Raw genomic sequence first — 14,692 nt, 5'->3', positions numbered from 1 at the left:
CTCTTTTTTTTTTTTTTGTCATTGCAAATGTATCTATCACACAATTTTGACAATTCAACTTTTTAAACCTGACTTCTTGGAAGGAGTGATAACTAAAAAAAATTGTGAACATATTTTAGAACCACCACAAGACCAAATCTTACCCTGGCCTTGCCCTATAGAGGGAATGTTTGTCATCTGAACCTTTTTCTAGGTTTGGGGAATAGCCCATTTTATGTGGCAGAACTCACCTTCCATGGTAGAATCTGAAAATGCTAACTATTCCCTCCCTTAGTTTATCTTCCAGCTAAGGCCTGTTGTCAGCTGCCATGAGTTGATTCCAACTCATGGCGACCCTAACTCACGGTGTGCAGAGCAGAGCTGCTCCATAGAGTTTTCAAGACTGTGACTTTTCGGAAGCAGATCACCAGGCTTTACTTCTACAGTGTCTCTGAGTGGGTTTGAAAAGCTAACCTTTAGGTTAGTAGTCCAGCGCTTAACCATTTGTACCACCCAGGGACTCCTTAGCTAAGGTCTAGGCACTGCCCATCAATGGTACCCACTCCAGAGAGACAGTGATCTCCAGGAGTGGGGGTTGGGAGGACCAAGAGGAATGTTTACTGGTGGGGGGCTATGCCTATGGTAACAATAATGAGCTCCTGGGGCACAAGGCAGTAGTACTGGGGGCCATGTCCAGTGTCTGGGCTAATGGCAGTCTCTAGTGCTTGGTGTTGGCAGAGACAATGGTGATTTCCTTCCTGCACCAGCTCTGTGATGTGATTTGGGTAGGACCTGGTTACGTAGCCCAAACATAGTTCTCTGACACTTTAAGTGCTTGGTGGTTCCATGCACTTAAACCAGCTGAAGTCTATTTCTGTTGTTTGCCACTGAAAATGCTGGCTGATAGGATGATATGTTCTCAGGATCTGGCTCCTGCCAACCTCTCTCCTTACCTGGTGGCACACCCCCCCTACTTCAAGATGCCGAACAAAGTCTTGTTCTGCCTCAAGGCTATGGCACATGCTGTTCCCTCTGCCTGGAACATCCCTCTCCTCTTTTCTCCCTCCTCCTTGTTGGCTAATTCCTACTCAGCCTTCAAGACTCAAATGTCACTTCATTTCCTCCAGGACCTTACCTGCCCCACCTCCAGGCTAGGTGCAGTCCTTCAGTTGCATGCTTTCGGCACTGGTGTTTTCCTTTACAGCACTTGATCAGGGTTATAATGAATCATTGGTACCTGAGGTCCTAGAGGAGAGAGATTGTGTCTCTTTCATCTCCACATTTCCAGGGCCTTGGCATATGGTAGGGACTGAGGGAAAGTTAATTCCCTTTTCCGTACTCCCCAGGGGCCCTCTCCTCTTCCTTACTCTAACACTCCTCTACCCAGGAACTGCCAAGCCCCTATCAAACTCCTAGACTCCCAGTGAGCATCCTCATTTAGTTGCAAGTAACAGATATCCCAACTCAAATGGGCTTAAATAAAATAGTGAATCTATTGGGTCATGCGGAAACCCTGGTGGCATAGTGGTCAAATGCTACGGCTGCTAACCAAAGAGTCGGCGGTTCGAATCTGCCAGGCGCTCCTTGGAAACTCTATCGGGCAGTTCTACTCTGTCCTATAGGGTCACCATGAGTCGGAATCGACTCGATGGCACTGGGTTTGTTTTTTTTTGTTTACTGGGTGATGTAACTGAAAAGTCCAGGGGAGGGCCAGGCTTCAGGAACAGCTGGATCCTGGTGGAGGGGAGGGGGTGGTGTTTCTAACAATGAGGTCAAGACTCATTCTCTTCTGCTTTTTTCCCTGTGTCTCCATTCTTAAGCAGATGATTCCCAAAAGGCAACAAAGAAGGCCACCAACAGTAACAGCTCTGGGCTCAATACCTTTTCATTTAACAACTTCTTTCCAATAGTTCTAACAAAGGCCCCAGAGAGTGGAGGTTAGCCCCACCCAGACCACATGAATTGAGGGTGGGGTTGCTCAAGAAAAATCCTATTATAGGAAGAAAGATAAATAGATACCTGGAGGAAGAAACGACCCATATTTATTACATCCAGTGACTCTGTGAGCCTTTACGACGTAACAAACCATCCAAAACTTGGTGACTTAAAACAGTTTATTTTTTCTCGCGATTCTGTGGATTATCTGGGCTCAGCTTGGCTGGTCTTCTGCTGGTCTCTCCTGGGGTCACTTGTGCTGGTGACTTGGCTGCGCGGGAGAGTTTAAGATGGCCTCCTTCACATGTACGGAACTGGTGGTTGGCTCCTTTCTCCACGTAGTAGAGCCCAGGCTTCCTTTTACAGTGGCAGCGGTGGAATCTGCGAGGCCTCTTACGTCTTAGCCTAGCTGTAGATGTCATGCAATAACACTTCACCACATTCTCCGGTCAAAGCATGTCGCAAGGGCAGTCCAGATTTAAGGGGTTGGGAAATGGACTCCACATCTTGATGGGAGGAGCAGCAGTGGCATTGCAAAGGGCATGAACATAGGGAGGCCAGACTCATTAGCAGCCATTATTGGAACAATTTGCCCCAGCCCCCACAACCCAGCTCCTGGTCTTTTCACTAACCTTCCCGCACCACACCACCTTGGCTCCTTTGACTTTCATAATCACTGGAGGCTTATCTCCTTTAAGAAATCTTACCTGTGAAATCCCAACAATGGTCCTTACCAGCCCACACTCACTTTTATGCATTTATCTGTCAACTTATTCAATCACTACCCAACCAACCAACCTGTTGCTGTCGAGTTGATTCCAACTCATAGTGACCCTATAGGACAGAGTAGAACTGCCCCATAGGGTTTCCAAAGAGTGGCTGGTGGATTCGAACTGCCCGTCTTTTGGTTAGAAGCTGAGCTCTTAACCACTGCACCACCAGGGATGCATTCAATCACTCAGCAGTCATTAAAACATGATCACAGTCCTATGCACCTACGGCACCCAGAGACCCGGTAAAATGAATAAGACCCAGCTCCTACTATCAAAGAGCTTTTAGTCTAAGGTACAGGGACTCAAACACATCATTTTAACACAGCATATTGAGTACCATGGTAGAAAGGAGCACAAAAGGAGGGCAGCCAACTCAGCCATGGGGGTCAACGGCCTTCTCAGGATGAGTGGAGGTCTCCAGGTTGACAAGGGGAGCTGGAGCATGTATCAGGCAGAACTCTTTTAATTGTAAGTGACAGATGCACAACTTCAACTCACTTAAGGAAAAAGGGAATTTCTTGACTCATGTAACTAAATGTCCTGGAGGTACCAGCTTCAGGCATGGCTGGATACAGGTACTCATAAGAAATCTGTCTTCCTATTTCTCAGCTCTGCTTTCCTATTTTGGCTTAATTTTCAGGCAGACCATCCTTATGTAGTGGCAAAGATGGCCACTAGCAGCTCCAGACTTTTGATTCTGATTGCCCAGGCCTGGGTCATTTGCTCACCCTGGAATCAGGGACTGGGGTCAGTCTTTCAGAGCCACAGGATCTAGGAATGGATCAGAGATGTTCCTTTCCTAAAGGAAAAAAAGAAAGGCTGATGAGCAGGCAAGACAGCACGTGTGCTCCCAAGCAGGTGACTAAATTACAGCCCTCAAAAAGAGGTGTCCTCTTGAAGGGAAATCCCTGAGGGAAAGGTGAGTTGGCCTAGGAAGTACCGGCAGCAGAGGTGCTGAGAAACAATCAGGAGCGTGGCGGGTGCAGTAGAGGGCTCTGGTGCTAGCTGGATCTGGAGTCCAACCTCTCCACTGCTACTTCTTGGTTGTGTAAGCGCTGCAAGACTTTGTCCCTCTTTGTATTTGCTTCTCCTGTGAAATCGAGCCTTTTCTGGTTGTCTTAAAGGTTAAATGAAATATCAAATACAGGAGCTTGGAAAAGTCACCTGTTCTCTTTCCGTTTTCATTATGAAGTTTGTATTTATTAAGAGATCTTTATACTCTGCGTATTGTGGTCACCACCACCAGATGCTGTGGAGTTGATTCTGACTCGGTGACCCCGTTCGTGTCAGAGTACTATTACGCTCCATATGATTCTTCAATAGCTGCTTTTTCAGAAGTAGATAACCAGGCCTTTCTTCCAAGGTGCCTCTGGGTAGATTTGAACTGCCTTCGTTTTGGTTAGCAGCCGAGTGTGTTAACTAATTGTGTCACCCAGGTTGCTGTTGTTAGGTGCTCTTGAGTCAATTTTGACTTGTAGGGACCTCACATGACAGAGTAGAACTGCCCCGTAAGGTTTTTTTTTTAATCTCCACGGAAGCAGATTGCCACGTCTTTCTCCTGTGGAGCCGTTGGGTGGGTTTGAACCGCCAATCTTTCAGTTAGCAGCCTAGCACTTAACCATTACACCAGGGCTCCTTTTGCCACCCAGGCACTCCCTATTTTCTTCAGCATTAAATAAAACGGTAGGGCCTCCAGGCCCATTTACTCTGCCCAGGGCCCCCAGGCCCATTTACTCTGCCCTGCAGAAAAGGAGCATTCTCCACCTAGTGGCGAGGGAGCTCATTGCACTGCAGAGCTGACCCATTCCCAGAACCCTAGGGTTTCTTCCACATTTGATGTTCTTGTACAAAGCAGCGTGTGTGGCCAGCGAGCCTGGGAGCTCCAGGAAGGGATGTGTCTGCCCTGTCTCTGTAATACAGGCCTGGCACATGGCAGAATAGATGAGGTGGTTAGGTGGACAGGTAGTCAGAGGAGAAACTTTTTCTTGTGGTATTTGATACTAGTGACTGCCCATCATAGGATCTGGTTAGGGGTAAGAACAGCTCATGTGGCAGGTCTGCTGTGAGGGAAGGGTTTTCTCTTTTACTTGCTTTGGGAAGAACCTCTAACTGTCCATCACTACCTTCTTAGGACCTGTGGTTGGGAACTGTGATTTCTTCCAACTTCTACTTCACTGAGAAGAACAGCAAGGCCTCAGGTCACATAAAGTTGGGGACAGTGCTCAGGCCAGCCCCAGGACCTCTGACTCCCAGGCCAGTATCCATCCTGCAACCCCTTATGGTTACTATACAGGTACATATACTGATGTGTGTCTGCACTGAGGGCTTATTACCTCCCAAGCACTTGCTCTGTGTCCAGCTGTGGGCTAAGAGTTTTACATGCATGATCCTGTTTTATCTACTCCTTGGGTGTCATCAGCCACAGAGCCTGGGGGGCCAGAAATAAGCCTAGGTTCCCCAGCAGCAGAAGACCTCTTGGTGAGGACCAGGGGAAAAACCACCTCTGGCCAACATGTTGCCTTTTTTTTTTTTTCCTTCAATCCGACTGAATTAGGTTTCTGTTGTAAGTCATTGGTTTTAATATAGGTGGCTGTACGAGGCACCATCTGCCAATGGACTCACCTCTCCAGGAAAACTTAAGGCTTACCTCAGGCCACTAACAGAAACAACAGCAGCCGTCAATTATATAGCATTTCTCATATGCTCGGCACTGTAATTATTTCACATATCTCTAGTCTCTTAATTCTCATGATAACCCAATATCCTCTTACTGTTGATTCTGACTCAGAGCGACCCTGTAGGACAGAGTAGAACTGCCCCATAGGTTTTTCGAGGCTGCAATCTTTACAGAAGCAGACTGCCACATCTTTCTCCCATGGAGTGGCTGGTGGGTTTGAACTGCTGACCTTTTGGTTTGCAGTTGAGCACTTAACCACCGTGCCACGAGCACTCCTAATAACCCAATAAGGTAGGTACTAATGTTTCACCCTGAGGCATAAGGAAGTTAACTAAGATCACACAGCCCAGCAGCAGTAGAACTGGGATTTGAGCCCTGGCTGCCTAGTTCCAGAACCTGAATTCCTCGCTACTGCACCAGATTGCCTCTCCATGGCCGATCCCTCCCAGAGACCTTCCCCAGCCACCAGAATCATGGGCAGGGACTCTCTCTGATGTTTACTGTGGGCCCTAGGGATTGATGTTGGTGACCATTCCAGGCTACAGCAATTCAAAGCTGATCTCATGGGTGCTTAGAATAAGAGGGGCACTGATATAAAGTCAGGACTTCTGGGTTCAAGTACCTGGGTGCCACCAGAACGGCCAAAATTAAAAAAACTGGCAATACCAATGGCTGGCAAGGAGGTGGAGCAAGTGGAACTCTCATACGTGGCAGGTGGGAATGTAAATTGGCAGAACCACGTGGGAAAACCATTTCGTGGTATCTAGACAAGCTAAACATACAGCTCTTCCATGATGTAACAATTCTACTCCTGGTATGTATGTGCACATGTGCACCAAATGACACATACAGGAATTTTCACAGTGGCTTTATGCATAATAGCCAGAAACTAGAAACAACCCAATTGTCCACCGACAGTAGAATGGCTAAGTAGTGGTATATTCATATAATGCACTACTATGCAGCATGATAAAAACAAGTTTCTGATACACACAATAACATGGATGACTCTTACGGACATAATATTGAACCGAAAAGAATACGATTCCATTTTATAAAGTTCAAGAGCAAGCAGAAACATGGTGATAGAGAGGAGTACTGACTAGGAAGGAGGATGAGAGAACTTTCTAGCGGACTGGAAGTGTTCTGTATCTTGATATGGAGAGTGGCTGTCCAGAGGTATACACATCTATGAAGATGCATCAAATATGTGTAGGGTACAGATTCACCAAACTGTACCCTAAAAATTGGTGCCCATTACTAAATTTATGTTGTATCTCAAAAAGTTGAAAAAAAAAAGAAGAGATGGTTAAATAAGTAAATTTCTAGGTATGGTGGACAAGAGTTGTTTTTGCCCACAGCATCCACTGTCCCAAATTTGGTATGAGCCCCCCAATTTCCTTCTTTTGGGGATGCAACTCTTCCTTTTTCTCAGTCAATGTGTTTTAGGTGGAGCTGACTCCTTCCTGGCTTTAGGAGTGGAGTAGATGACCCAGGCCCCAAATCAGAGCACCACTTCCCCCTCGCCAGCGTGACTGGTAGAGGGATGGGAACAGGACCAAGCTGGCCAGTGAGTCAATCCCAGAATTTTTGCTGGAATTAGCAGAAAAAGATGTTCTTCCCACTGTGGCTGCAAATCTATTAGGAAGCCTGGAGCTGCCAGTGGCCATCTTGCCATCTCTTGGAGAGAGCCTGTCTGAAAAAAGAGGCCACACAGAGGAAAGCAAACTAGAGGAAGTTATTCCTGAACTTAGAGTTTCCATAATGTAAATCAATAAATTCCCCTTTTTAGTTAACCACTTTGAGTTAGGCTTCTTACAGTTATAACTGGAATATACAACACTGGGAATCTCGGGTACAACTATGAGCGCTACGGGAGGAGGCCTGGAGTAAAAAATAAACATCGAGCTTCATCCCATCTGTCTGGTGGGTGCTGCTGCTATTCCTGCCCTGAGTGGCTTATCGCTCTGAGGCCATGGCCCTGCCTAGAGACGGGTGAGGGCAGGCCTCAGGGGTCACATGAGAAGGTCTCTGGGCCTTTTTTGGAAAGGGCTCTGGTTTAGGAGTGTAGAGAACCAACTCCATTCTCCAGTCTATCACTTCTTCGTGGAAAGACCTTGGACAAATCACTGTACTTCTTGAACTTATATTTCTCTATAAAATAGGAATATCATCACCTAGCTCAAAGGCTGACATGCACATCCAATGAGATAATAGTGTTGAAATGCTAGTTTCTCAACTTATTTCATACCCTTGGCCAAATTAGTGCCTGCATCTGACACTCTCATAGTGATCTTCAATTGTGTATGAGCTCTCAAGGGCAAGACAGTATTCGTCTCTGCCTCGCCCCACTCAGAACTGGCTGGGCACATAGCTGGCAAGGATTCCTGACTCTAGACCAAGAGGTCCTACTGGCCAAGGGCTCATGGTCTAGTGCCCACTCGCCCCTCTGCCCTTCATTTCCTTGCATGGAAGATGGGGCCAATTCTGACATCCTGGGTAGGGTAGAGGGATCCTGGGGGAATGGCTGAGGCAGTCTGAGCTTGAGAGGCTGAGAACCAAAGACCATGTGGGTCCCTTCCCAGTTGGCACAGAGTGGGTGCTTAGGCAGTGTGCTGAGTGGAAAATCGGAGCTGAGGCTGCCTGGGCACCTGTCTCCGATCTGGGTGTCTGCAATAAAGGCTGACAAAGAGTGCCCCCAAGGCTACCATGTTCACTCCTTTCCCAGCACATTTCTGGGCCATGGAAAAGGCTCTTCTAAGAACCACCAGGCCTATGGTAAGTCCCACGGAACAAACCTCTGAGTAGGAGAAAAGCAAGAAAAGGCCACTTCTGCTCATGTATTCATTCAGCAAACACTCCATGACACCCTACTCTGGGCACTGGGGTGCAGATGAGTGAGGCTGGGTCATTAGCCTGGAAAGAGCCATATAGGACACAGCTTCTACACCAGTCTCCTTAACTCCTTTCCTGCCCCCCTGCATTCCTTCTCCACACAGCGGTGATCCTTTCAAAACAGAAAGCTGATCCCTGGCTTAACTCCTCCTAAGGTGTCCTTGAGGCTTTGAGTGGATAAAGTTTTGTGGAGTCTGGGGCACCCAGCAGTCTTCTGGATATCTGTCTCTGTCCCAACTCCCAAGCCCAGTACTGAAGGCCCTGGGAGTCTGAGTCTTGGGGGGTGGCAGGTCAAGACAGACACAGTAGATCCAATGGCAGTATGGCCCCAAATCCCAGGTCTATTAAGTTGCAGGCTGGCTCATGGGAGAAATTCTTTATTTGGATGCTTCAGTGACCAAGAGGCAGAGCATAAGCACACGCACACACACCCACACGCAATATGCGAAGGCATTTCACAGGCAAAAGGACAGGCAGTGAGGGAGAAGGCTACCAGAGCAGCTAGGGGCTTTTTGACCCTATGAAGCGGGGCCTTCAATGGCACACTCCCTAGAATTCTTGTTTGAATGCAAAAAGGAGAAATCCATTTCCAGCAAAGTACCGAGCCATCAAACACAGCAAAGTTGAAGAAATCTGGGCTTGGGGCCTGAGAACGTGTTTCCTCATTGCAGAAATCTGCATCCGCTCTCCATTCCTTTCCCTGGGGGCCCCATCAGCCTCACTGCTACCCAGAAATCCCCTGGTGGGTGATGGGGAAAGGCTAGCACCACAGCCCCTGGGGAGGGGGTTTTGCTGCACATGGGAAGGAGAGGGCCAGCGGGGCTGAAGGGCAGCAATGAACCTCTGGGCTGGCTGGCATGAGGCAGTTTGCCTTAAGGGCAAAGAACTGTCATAGAAATTTACATGTAGGGTACTTTCCCACATGACCCTGGGTCAGAGTGCCTCTGATGGGACAGGGTAAGGTCCCCATCGGGCTATCACACAAGCTTACTGGTACTGAGGCCTCCTCTGGCTCCAGCCTGCCCCCAGCTGCTGCAACTCCTTAGCACCATTCAGGAACTGTGGAGAAGAGACAGGAGAGACAGCAGTGCTCTGCCAGGAGTGTGTCACTGCTCCAGAAGAAGATTGCACAGTGGCTAGAAACCTGTGCAACCTGTCAGCATCTGGTTTCAGGCTCAGGAGAGCCTACCTTTTTTGGGGGAAGGAGGAGTGTTACATCAGTTCCAAGCTCCCAAGTAGCAGCCACTTCCATCTGGCATTTCCTGTTCTGGCCGAAGTCTTGGCACGAATGCTGTAGGTTTCCCTGGAGATGCCTGGAGTCCATGGAGAGCTTAGGTCTTCAGCTGCAGAGATTGGTCCAAAACTGACCTTTAGAGTAAAGATAGGCCCTGAGGTCTTGGAACACATGGCCCAGAGGGGCTAAGGGAGAAGGTAGGAACCACCCGGTGAAACTCCAAGTCCTCTCAAAACCCATCCCTCCTGTCCGGATCTACAGTGGCTTGCACCAAATGGAGGAATAGGAGTGGCGGCAAACTGGAGTGGATGACTGTAATTGCCTGGACCAATCAAAGGCTGCCTGTGGCTCAATCCTGCCTTAGGCACATGTACTCTCTGGTCTAAGAAAGGAGTAAGAGGGAGCCAACAGCTGACCAGTCAGGGGACACTGGCTCAGGGCTGGTCCGACTGGGGGTGCTGAGCAGAAACACTGCTAGTCTTCCAAGGTGGTGGAGTCTTTCTGAATGGGTTGCCCTTGCATTGGAATCTGGCCCAGGGCTGATGCCATTACTTTTGGTGACCTGTAATTTGAGAAGGAACAAAGGGAAAGTGTCAGTCTGTGATGTGGCTATGAAGGTGCTCTAAGTAGCTTATTCTAATATTATGGCTCTTCCAGGGCTCTGGAGTAATAATCATGGTATGCCTCCTTCACTGAGGTCCACTGCACGCTAGGCACAAGGCTGGGTGCTTTGCTTCCCTCATCCCATTTCTTTCTCATAGCAGTTCTGCAACAGGATCGGTACCCCCATGTTACATATGAGGAAACTGAAATTCAGAAGTTTATGTGACCTGCTCAAAGCAAAGTAATCCTTTAAGTGGTGGGTTCAGGACTGCAGCCCACATCTTTCCCCTGTACCAAACCATTTACCCTGATCTACAAGGCCCCAGACAACCTGGATGTTGCCCACCTCACCAACCTCATCCTGTACCACCTTCCCCCTTACACCCAACCTACAATGGCTCTTGTGCCACTCTTTATACCGTTCTCTGAGCACCTTCCACCACCTGATATTGTCTCATTTGCTTACGGATTTTTTAGGATCTGCTTCTACCACAAGAGGGAGGATCCAAAGGATCAGGGACATATTAATCTCGGTTCCTACTATAGTGCCAGCACCCAAAACAGATCCTGGCACACAACAGGTGCTCAATAAATACATGTTGAATGACTGAAAGCTTCTCTCTAATAGTTTCCCTTCCTGGCTAGACATTTTATGTATATAATAAAACCTGTGAAAGCCAGAACCTGTGTAAGGTGGAAACCTGTCAGAGAAGGAAAACTCAAATATTTTCCACTAGTAAGGAGACAGAGAAAACTGGTAAGACTGTACCCTGTCCAAGGTGGAAAACTTGCAAGACCCAGAAAAACAAGACAGTTCCATTGAGTTCTGGCTCTCACAAGTTTCACTGTATCTCTCTCTAACTGTCATATCAGCCTATAGGGTTAGGTTAAGTAGTTCCATTTGCTAGTGGCAGAGCAAGAAGGAATGGGCTTTGAAGTCAAACAGATTCGAATCCTGGATCTATCTCCAAGTAACTGTGTGACCTTGGGCAAGTCACTTACCCTACCTGACATTATGTTTCCTTGGGTTGCACAACGGGGTTCCTAATTCAGAGCTGCTGTTGAGAATTAAATGAGACTGAATTAGGCATTCCACAAAAGGTAACTATTATCATTACAGCAGAGGCAATGGAGGCTCTGAGAAGTTCACTGACTTACCCAAGGTCACACAGCTGGAAAGTGGTAGGAAGAGAGCAGTGAAAAACACTAGCATTTTCAAGTTTGGGTGGCCTCATGGCAGTACCAGAGTGGCCTAGGTGCTGGTGTTCCGGCTGGATCCAGGTACTCTGCAGAAGTCACCATCAGCCAAGCTGCAGGGAGGTGTGCTGAAATATTGTGTGAGCCCCAGGCTGGGTTGCTGGGACTTGTCTCAAGTTTATACCTAAGATAAGCCTCAAGGGCCCCCCAAATTAAAAACATCCCATAAGAGGAAGTTTCCTACAGTGTGGGAGAGGGGACTCTAGCAGAGTAAAGAGGATCAAGGACATTTTTGGCTTCAACACTCTAACACCTTTAATTTACTTGGTTCAATGAGCAATGCAGAATCAACCACCAAAGTCAAAGCAATCATTTCAGCAGATTTGCCTGCCTGAAACTCAGTTTTCTCATCTGTAAAAGAGGGATGATAATTCTGATCTTAGAAGGTTACATTGTAAGGAATAAAAAAGATGTCTCAACACCTGGCCCACTGTTCACACCATACATTTCCCTTCTGAGGATAGAACAGAACCATGGGGGCTTCTCCTGGCAGGCTCTCTCCTCTTCCTCACATGGTACCATGACCCCTTCTCAGCATAATGCCCAGGAAAGAGCCTGGCTGTGGAGCCAGGAGGCCTCCGTGTGAATCATGGCTCTGCCTCATGGCATCACTTGGAACACTGGTTCCCTGTATCTGTAATATGAGGATAAGAATTACTTCCTTCCAGGGTTGTTGTGAGGATTACCCGAGAGAATTTGCTTGGCATGTGGCCTCCAACAGAATAGGGACTCAATGAATGTTAGTCATTTTCAAAGTTATCAGGAGCTGTGAGACCTGTTTCCCTCAAAGTACTTATCACAATCCATAATTACTAGTTGTTTGCTTGCTAATTGTCTGTCTCCTTCCATCAGATTGTAAGGTCCTGAGAACAGGGCCTGGGTCTGTCTTGGTTACCACTCAGAAGGTATAAACAAATGTCTGAACAGTCAAAGAACCTGGTCCCATTTGGCAATTGCCTGTAGAGGGAGCTCCTGCCACAACATTGATAGCAGCAAAGACAGGTCTTCAGGCCAGTGAAAAATGTATCTCTATTCAGGTTGCTAAAGGCCAGGAAATCCAGGTACTCTTAGGGGACCATCAAAGAAATCTTCTATGATTCTCTACTAAAACCTTCAGCCCAGGAGGTCCAAAGATTGGGGAAAAAGCTGATCGGAGAAAAACTTACAGAGAAGTCACTTCTGTTAACTGATTCATCCTCTGTTGACTGAGAAAAAGCTGCTAGGGTTCCATTTTAGCTGAGAAGTTGGCTTTGTTCTGGTTCAGAGGCCCTGAGTTCCTGCTGCAGACCCTTGAATTTTAAAGGATGGTTACTCACTGGTTCTTGTGCTTGAAGCCGCTGACATGAGCTTGGTACTGCTCTATGGAGTTCAGCACTATCTTACAAGTCTTGCAGGGGTAGCCCTTCCCAGCTGAAACACATCAAAATCAAGATGTTTAGTCATCCAGTAAGCAGGACCTGGGGACTTGCTTTTGACAGGATGTACAGATGCCTTTCTGAGGACTGATGGGTGGGGCAAGGTCAAGTGGTAGGCCCTGAAGGGAATCCCAGAAGCCTTGGTCTCAGGAGCACACTGTGTGCCTATGTGCTCCTCAGGGTTGAGAACCTCCTCGTTCTCACTCTCTTCTGTGCCCTTAGTCCCAGCCTAAACTGTCTACTGAGTAAATAAATAATGACAGAACAAAGAGGTGATATTTGGTATAATTGTCTTCTCCACCTTGACTGTGCTAAGTGGCCTCATTAAGAATGCCTTTCACTGAGAGGAGTCTCTGGGAAGGTGCCACTCTCCTCAGGCTTGCAATAACAGTAATTAATGAGAATGCCTGTTATGAGAATCAATCTATCTTTCTACCTGGAGGCTCACGGACACCCTGTCTATCAGGGCTGCTCCAACAACCAAGTGGCCTTCTCCCACAAGGTCTAGCAGGGTCAGGGGCCAAAATATGGCACTAGACTTCTGGTTCTGCCTTTGTGTGACCTTGGCTAAATCCCTTCCCCTCTCTCATCCTCAGCTTCTCTCAATTGCAAACCAATTATACCACAACTTACAATCAAAATACTTACAATGCAAAACCGCTATTTACCAAACGCCTGATATATGCCATTCACTTCATATAATTTTGTTTGGCCTGCATACACGATTTTATGAGGTTCATTATTCTACTTTATAAAAAAAAGAGTTGCCGTTGAGTTGATTCCAACTTATAGCAACGGTATAGGACAGAGTAGAGCTGCCCCATAATGTTTCCAAGGCTGTAAATCTTTATGGACACAGACTGCCACATCTTTCGCCCACGGTGCGGCTGGTAGGCTTAAACCGTTGACTTTTCGGTTAGCAGCCGAGGCACAGTCACATGTTCAAGAACACAGAGCTAGTAAGTGGCAAATTCAGGCTGGACTCAACTGCAAAGGTTGTACTTACTCTAGCGAGCCAGGGATGAGCTGTATAAGAAAGACCGCTACACATGATTTCAAGGGCTCTCTAGTGCTGACAAATATCTGCCACCCTAAAGTCTTACAGCTTTGAAGTGAGATCACCTAGGTTCAAATCCCAGCTCTACCATTTCTTAGCTGTGGGACCACAGGCCAATTACCTAACTTCTCTGAGCTTTGATTTCCTCATTTGTAAAAGTGGGGCTTCTCTGAGACTCAGGCTCATCTATAGAATGGCGTTAATACCAGTATCAACATCGTAAAGTTACTGTAATGATTTAAATAAATGTATTTGGCACACAGTAAGTATGCAATAAATGTGAACACTTATGACTATTGTTATTCTACTCTTCTGAGCTCTGTGAGTCATGCTGGCAAAGGAGTGGTGGTGGGTATCTTTTAAATAGCCTTTCATAACAGCTTCAGCTACTGAGAAAACCGACAATCTCCTCTACTAAGTCAGCCAGTGTTCCCAGCTATGTTTGTTTTCCTCGTATCTTTAGGAGTTTCCTGGAAGACACATCCACCCCTTTAAAAATTTAGGGAGAAAATTATGGCTCTCAGAATTCAAGGTCCTTTTTAGACATTTAAGGCCAGTACATATGGTTCAATTCTAACGGGGCAAAGATGTGTGGAAGCAGAACCTGGGACTGGTGTGAGGATGACAACCACAAATGATTAAGAGTCACCGACGACAGGTTACAACAGCCCACTTATTATCTCCTAAGCACCGCACTATTCCAGGGCTTTCTGTATTTATGTCCTTGGGACCTTACAACAACCCTGCAAGACCAGAGCAGGGAACCTGCTCAGAGATGTGATTCTTCTCGGTTAGCGCTGGGATTTGTCCCCTGGTCTGACTGTGAAGCCCCTGCTCTTCCTTCTACACCACAGGTCTCTGGACTCT

The 14,692-nt window shown here is 47.2% G+C and overlaps 1 protein-coding gene across 9 annotated transcripts in view; it reads right to left on the bottom strand.

Annotated features, from left to right (window-relative positions):
• Window positions 1-1,067: 1,067 nt before the first annotated feature.
• The window catches only part of ZNF346 (zinc finger protein 346), a 56,687-nt gene continuing 43,062 nt past the window's right edge, over window positions 1,068-14,692 (bottom strand). For 3 of the 9 annotated variants that reach the window (XM_049874388.1, XM_049874384.1, XM_049874386.1), the window contains exons 6-7: window positions 12,670-12,763; window positions 3,497-10,055 (exon numbers count right to left, since the gene is read on the bottom strand). In XM_049874388.1, the coding sequence (XP_049730345.1) occupies window positions 9,968-10,055; window positions 12,670-12,763 (182 nt within the window). In that variant the 3' untranslated portion in view covers window positions 3,497-9,967. The other 6 variants (XR_007516193.1, XR_007516192.1, XR_007516194.1 and 3 more) reach the window with 6 other exon arrangements.

Source organism: Elephas maximus, chromosome 2 (genome assembly GCF_024166365.1).
Source record: "Elephas maximus indicus isolate mEleMax1 chromosome 2, mEleMax1 primary haplotype, whole genome shotgun sequence".
In the NCBI taxonomy this organism is placed as follows: Eukaryota; Metazoa; Chordata; class Mammalia; order Proboscidea; family Elephantidae; genus Elephas; species Elephas maximus.
Note: the sequence above shows the minus strand (reverse complement) of the source record. Positions and strands in the feature narration are given on the sequence as shown.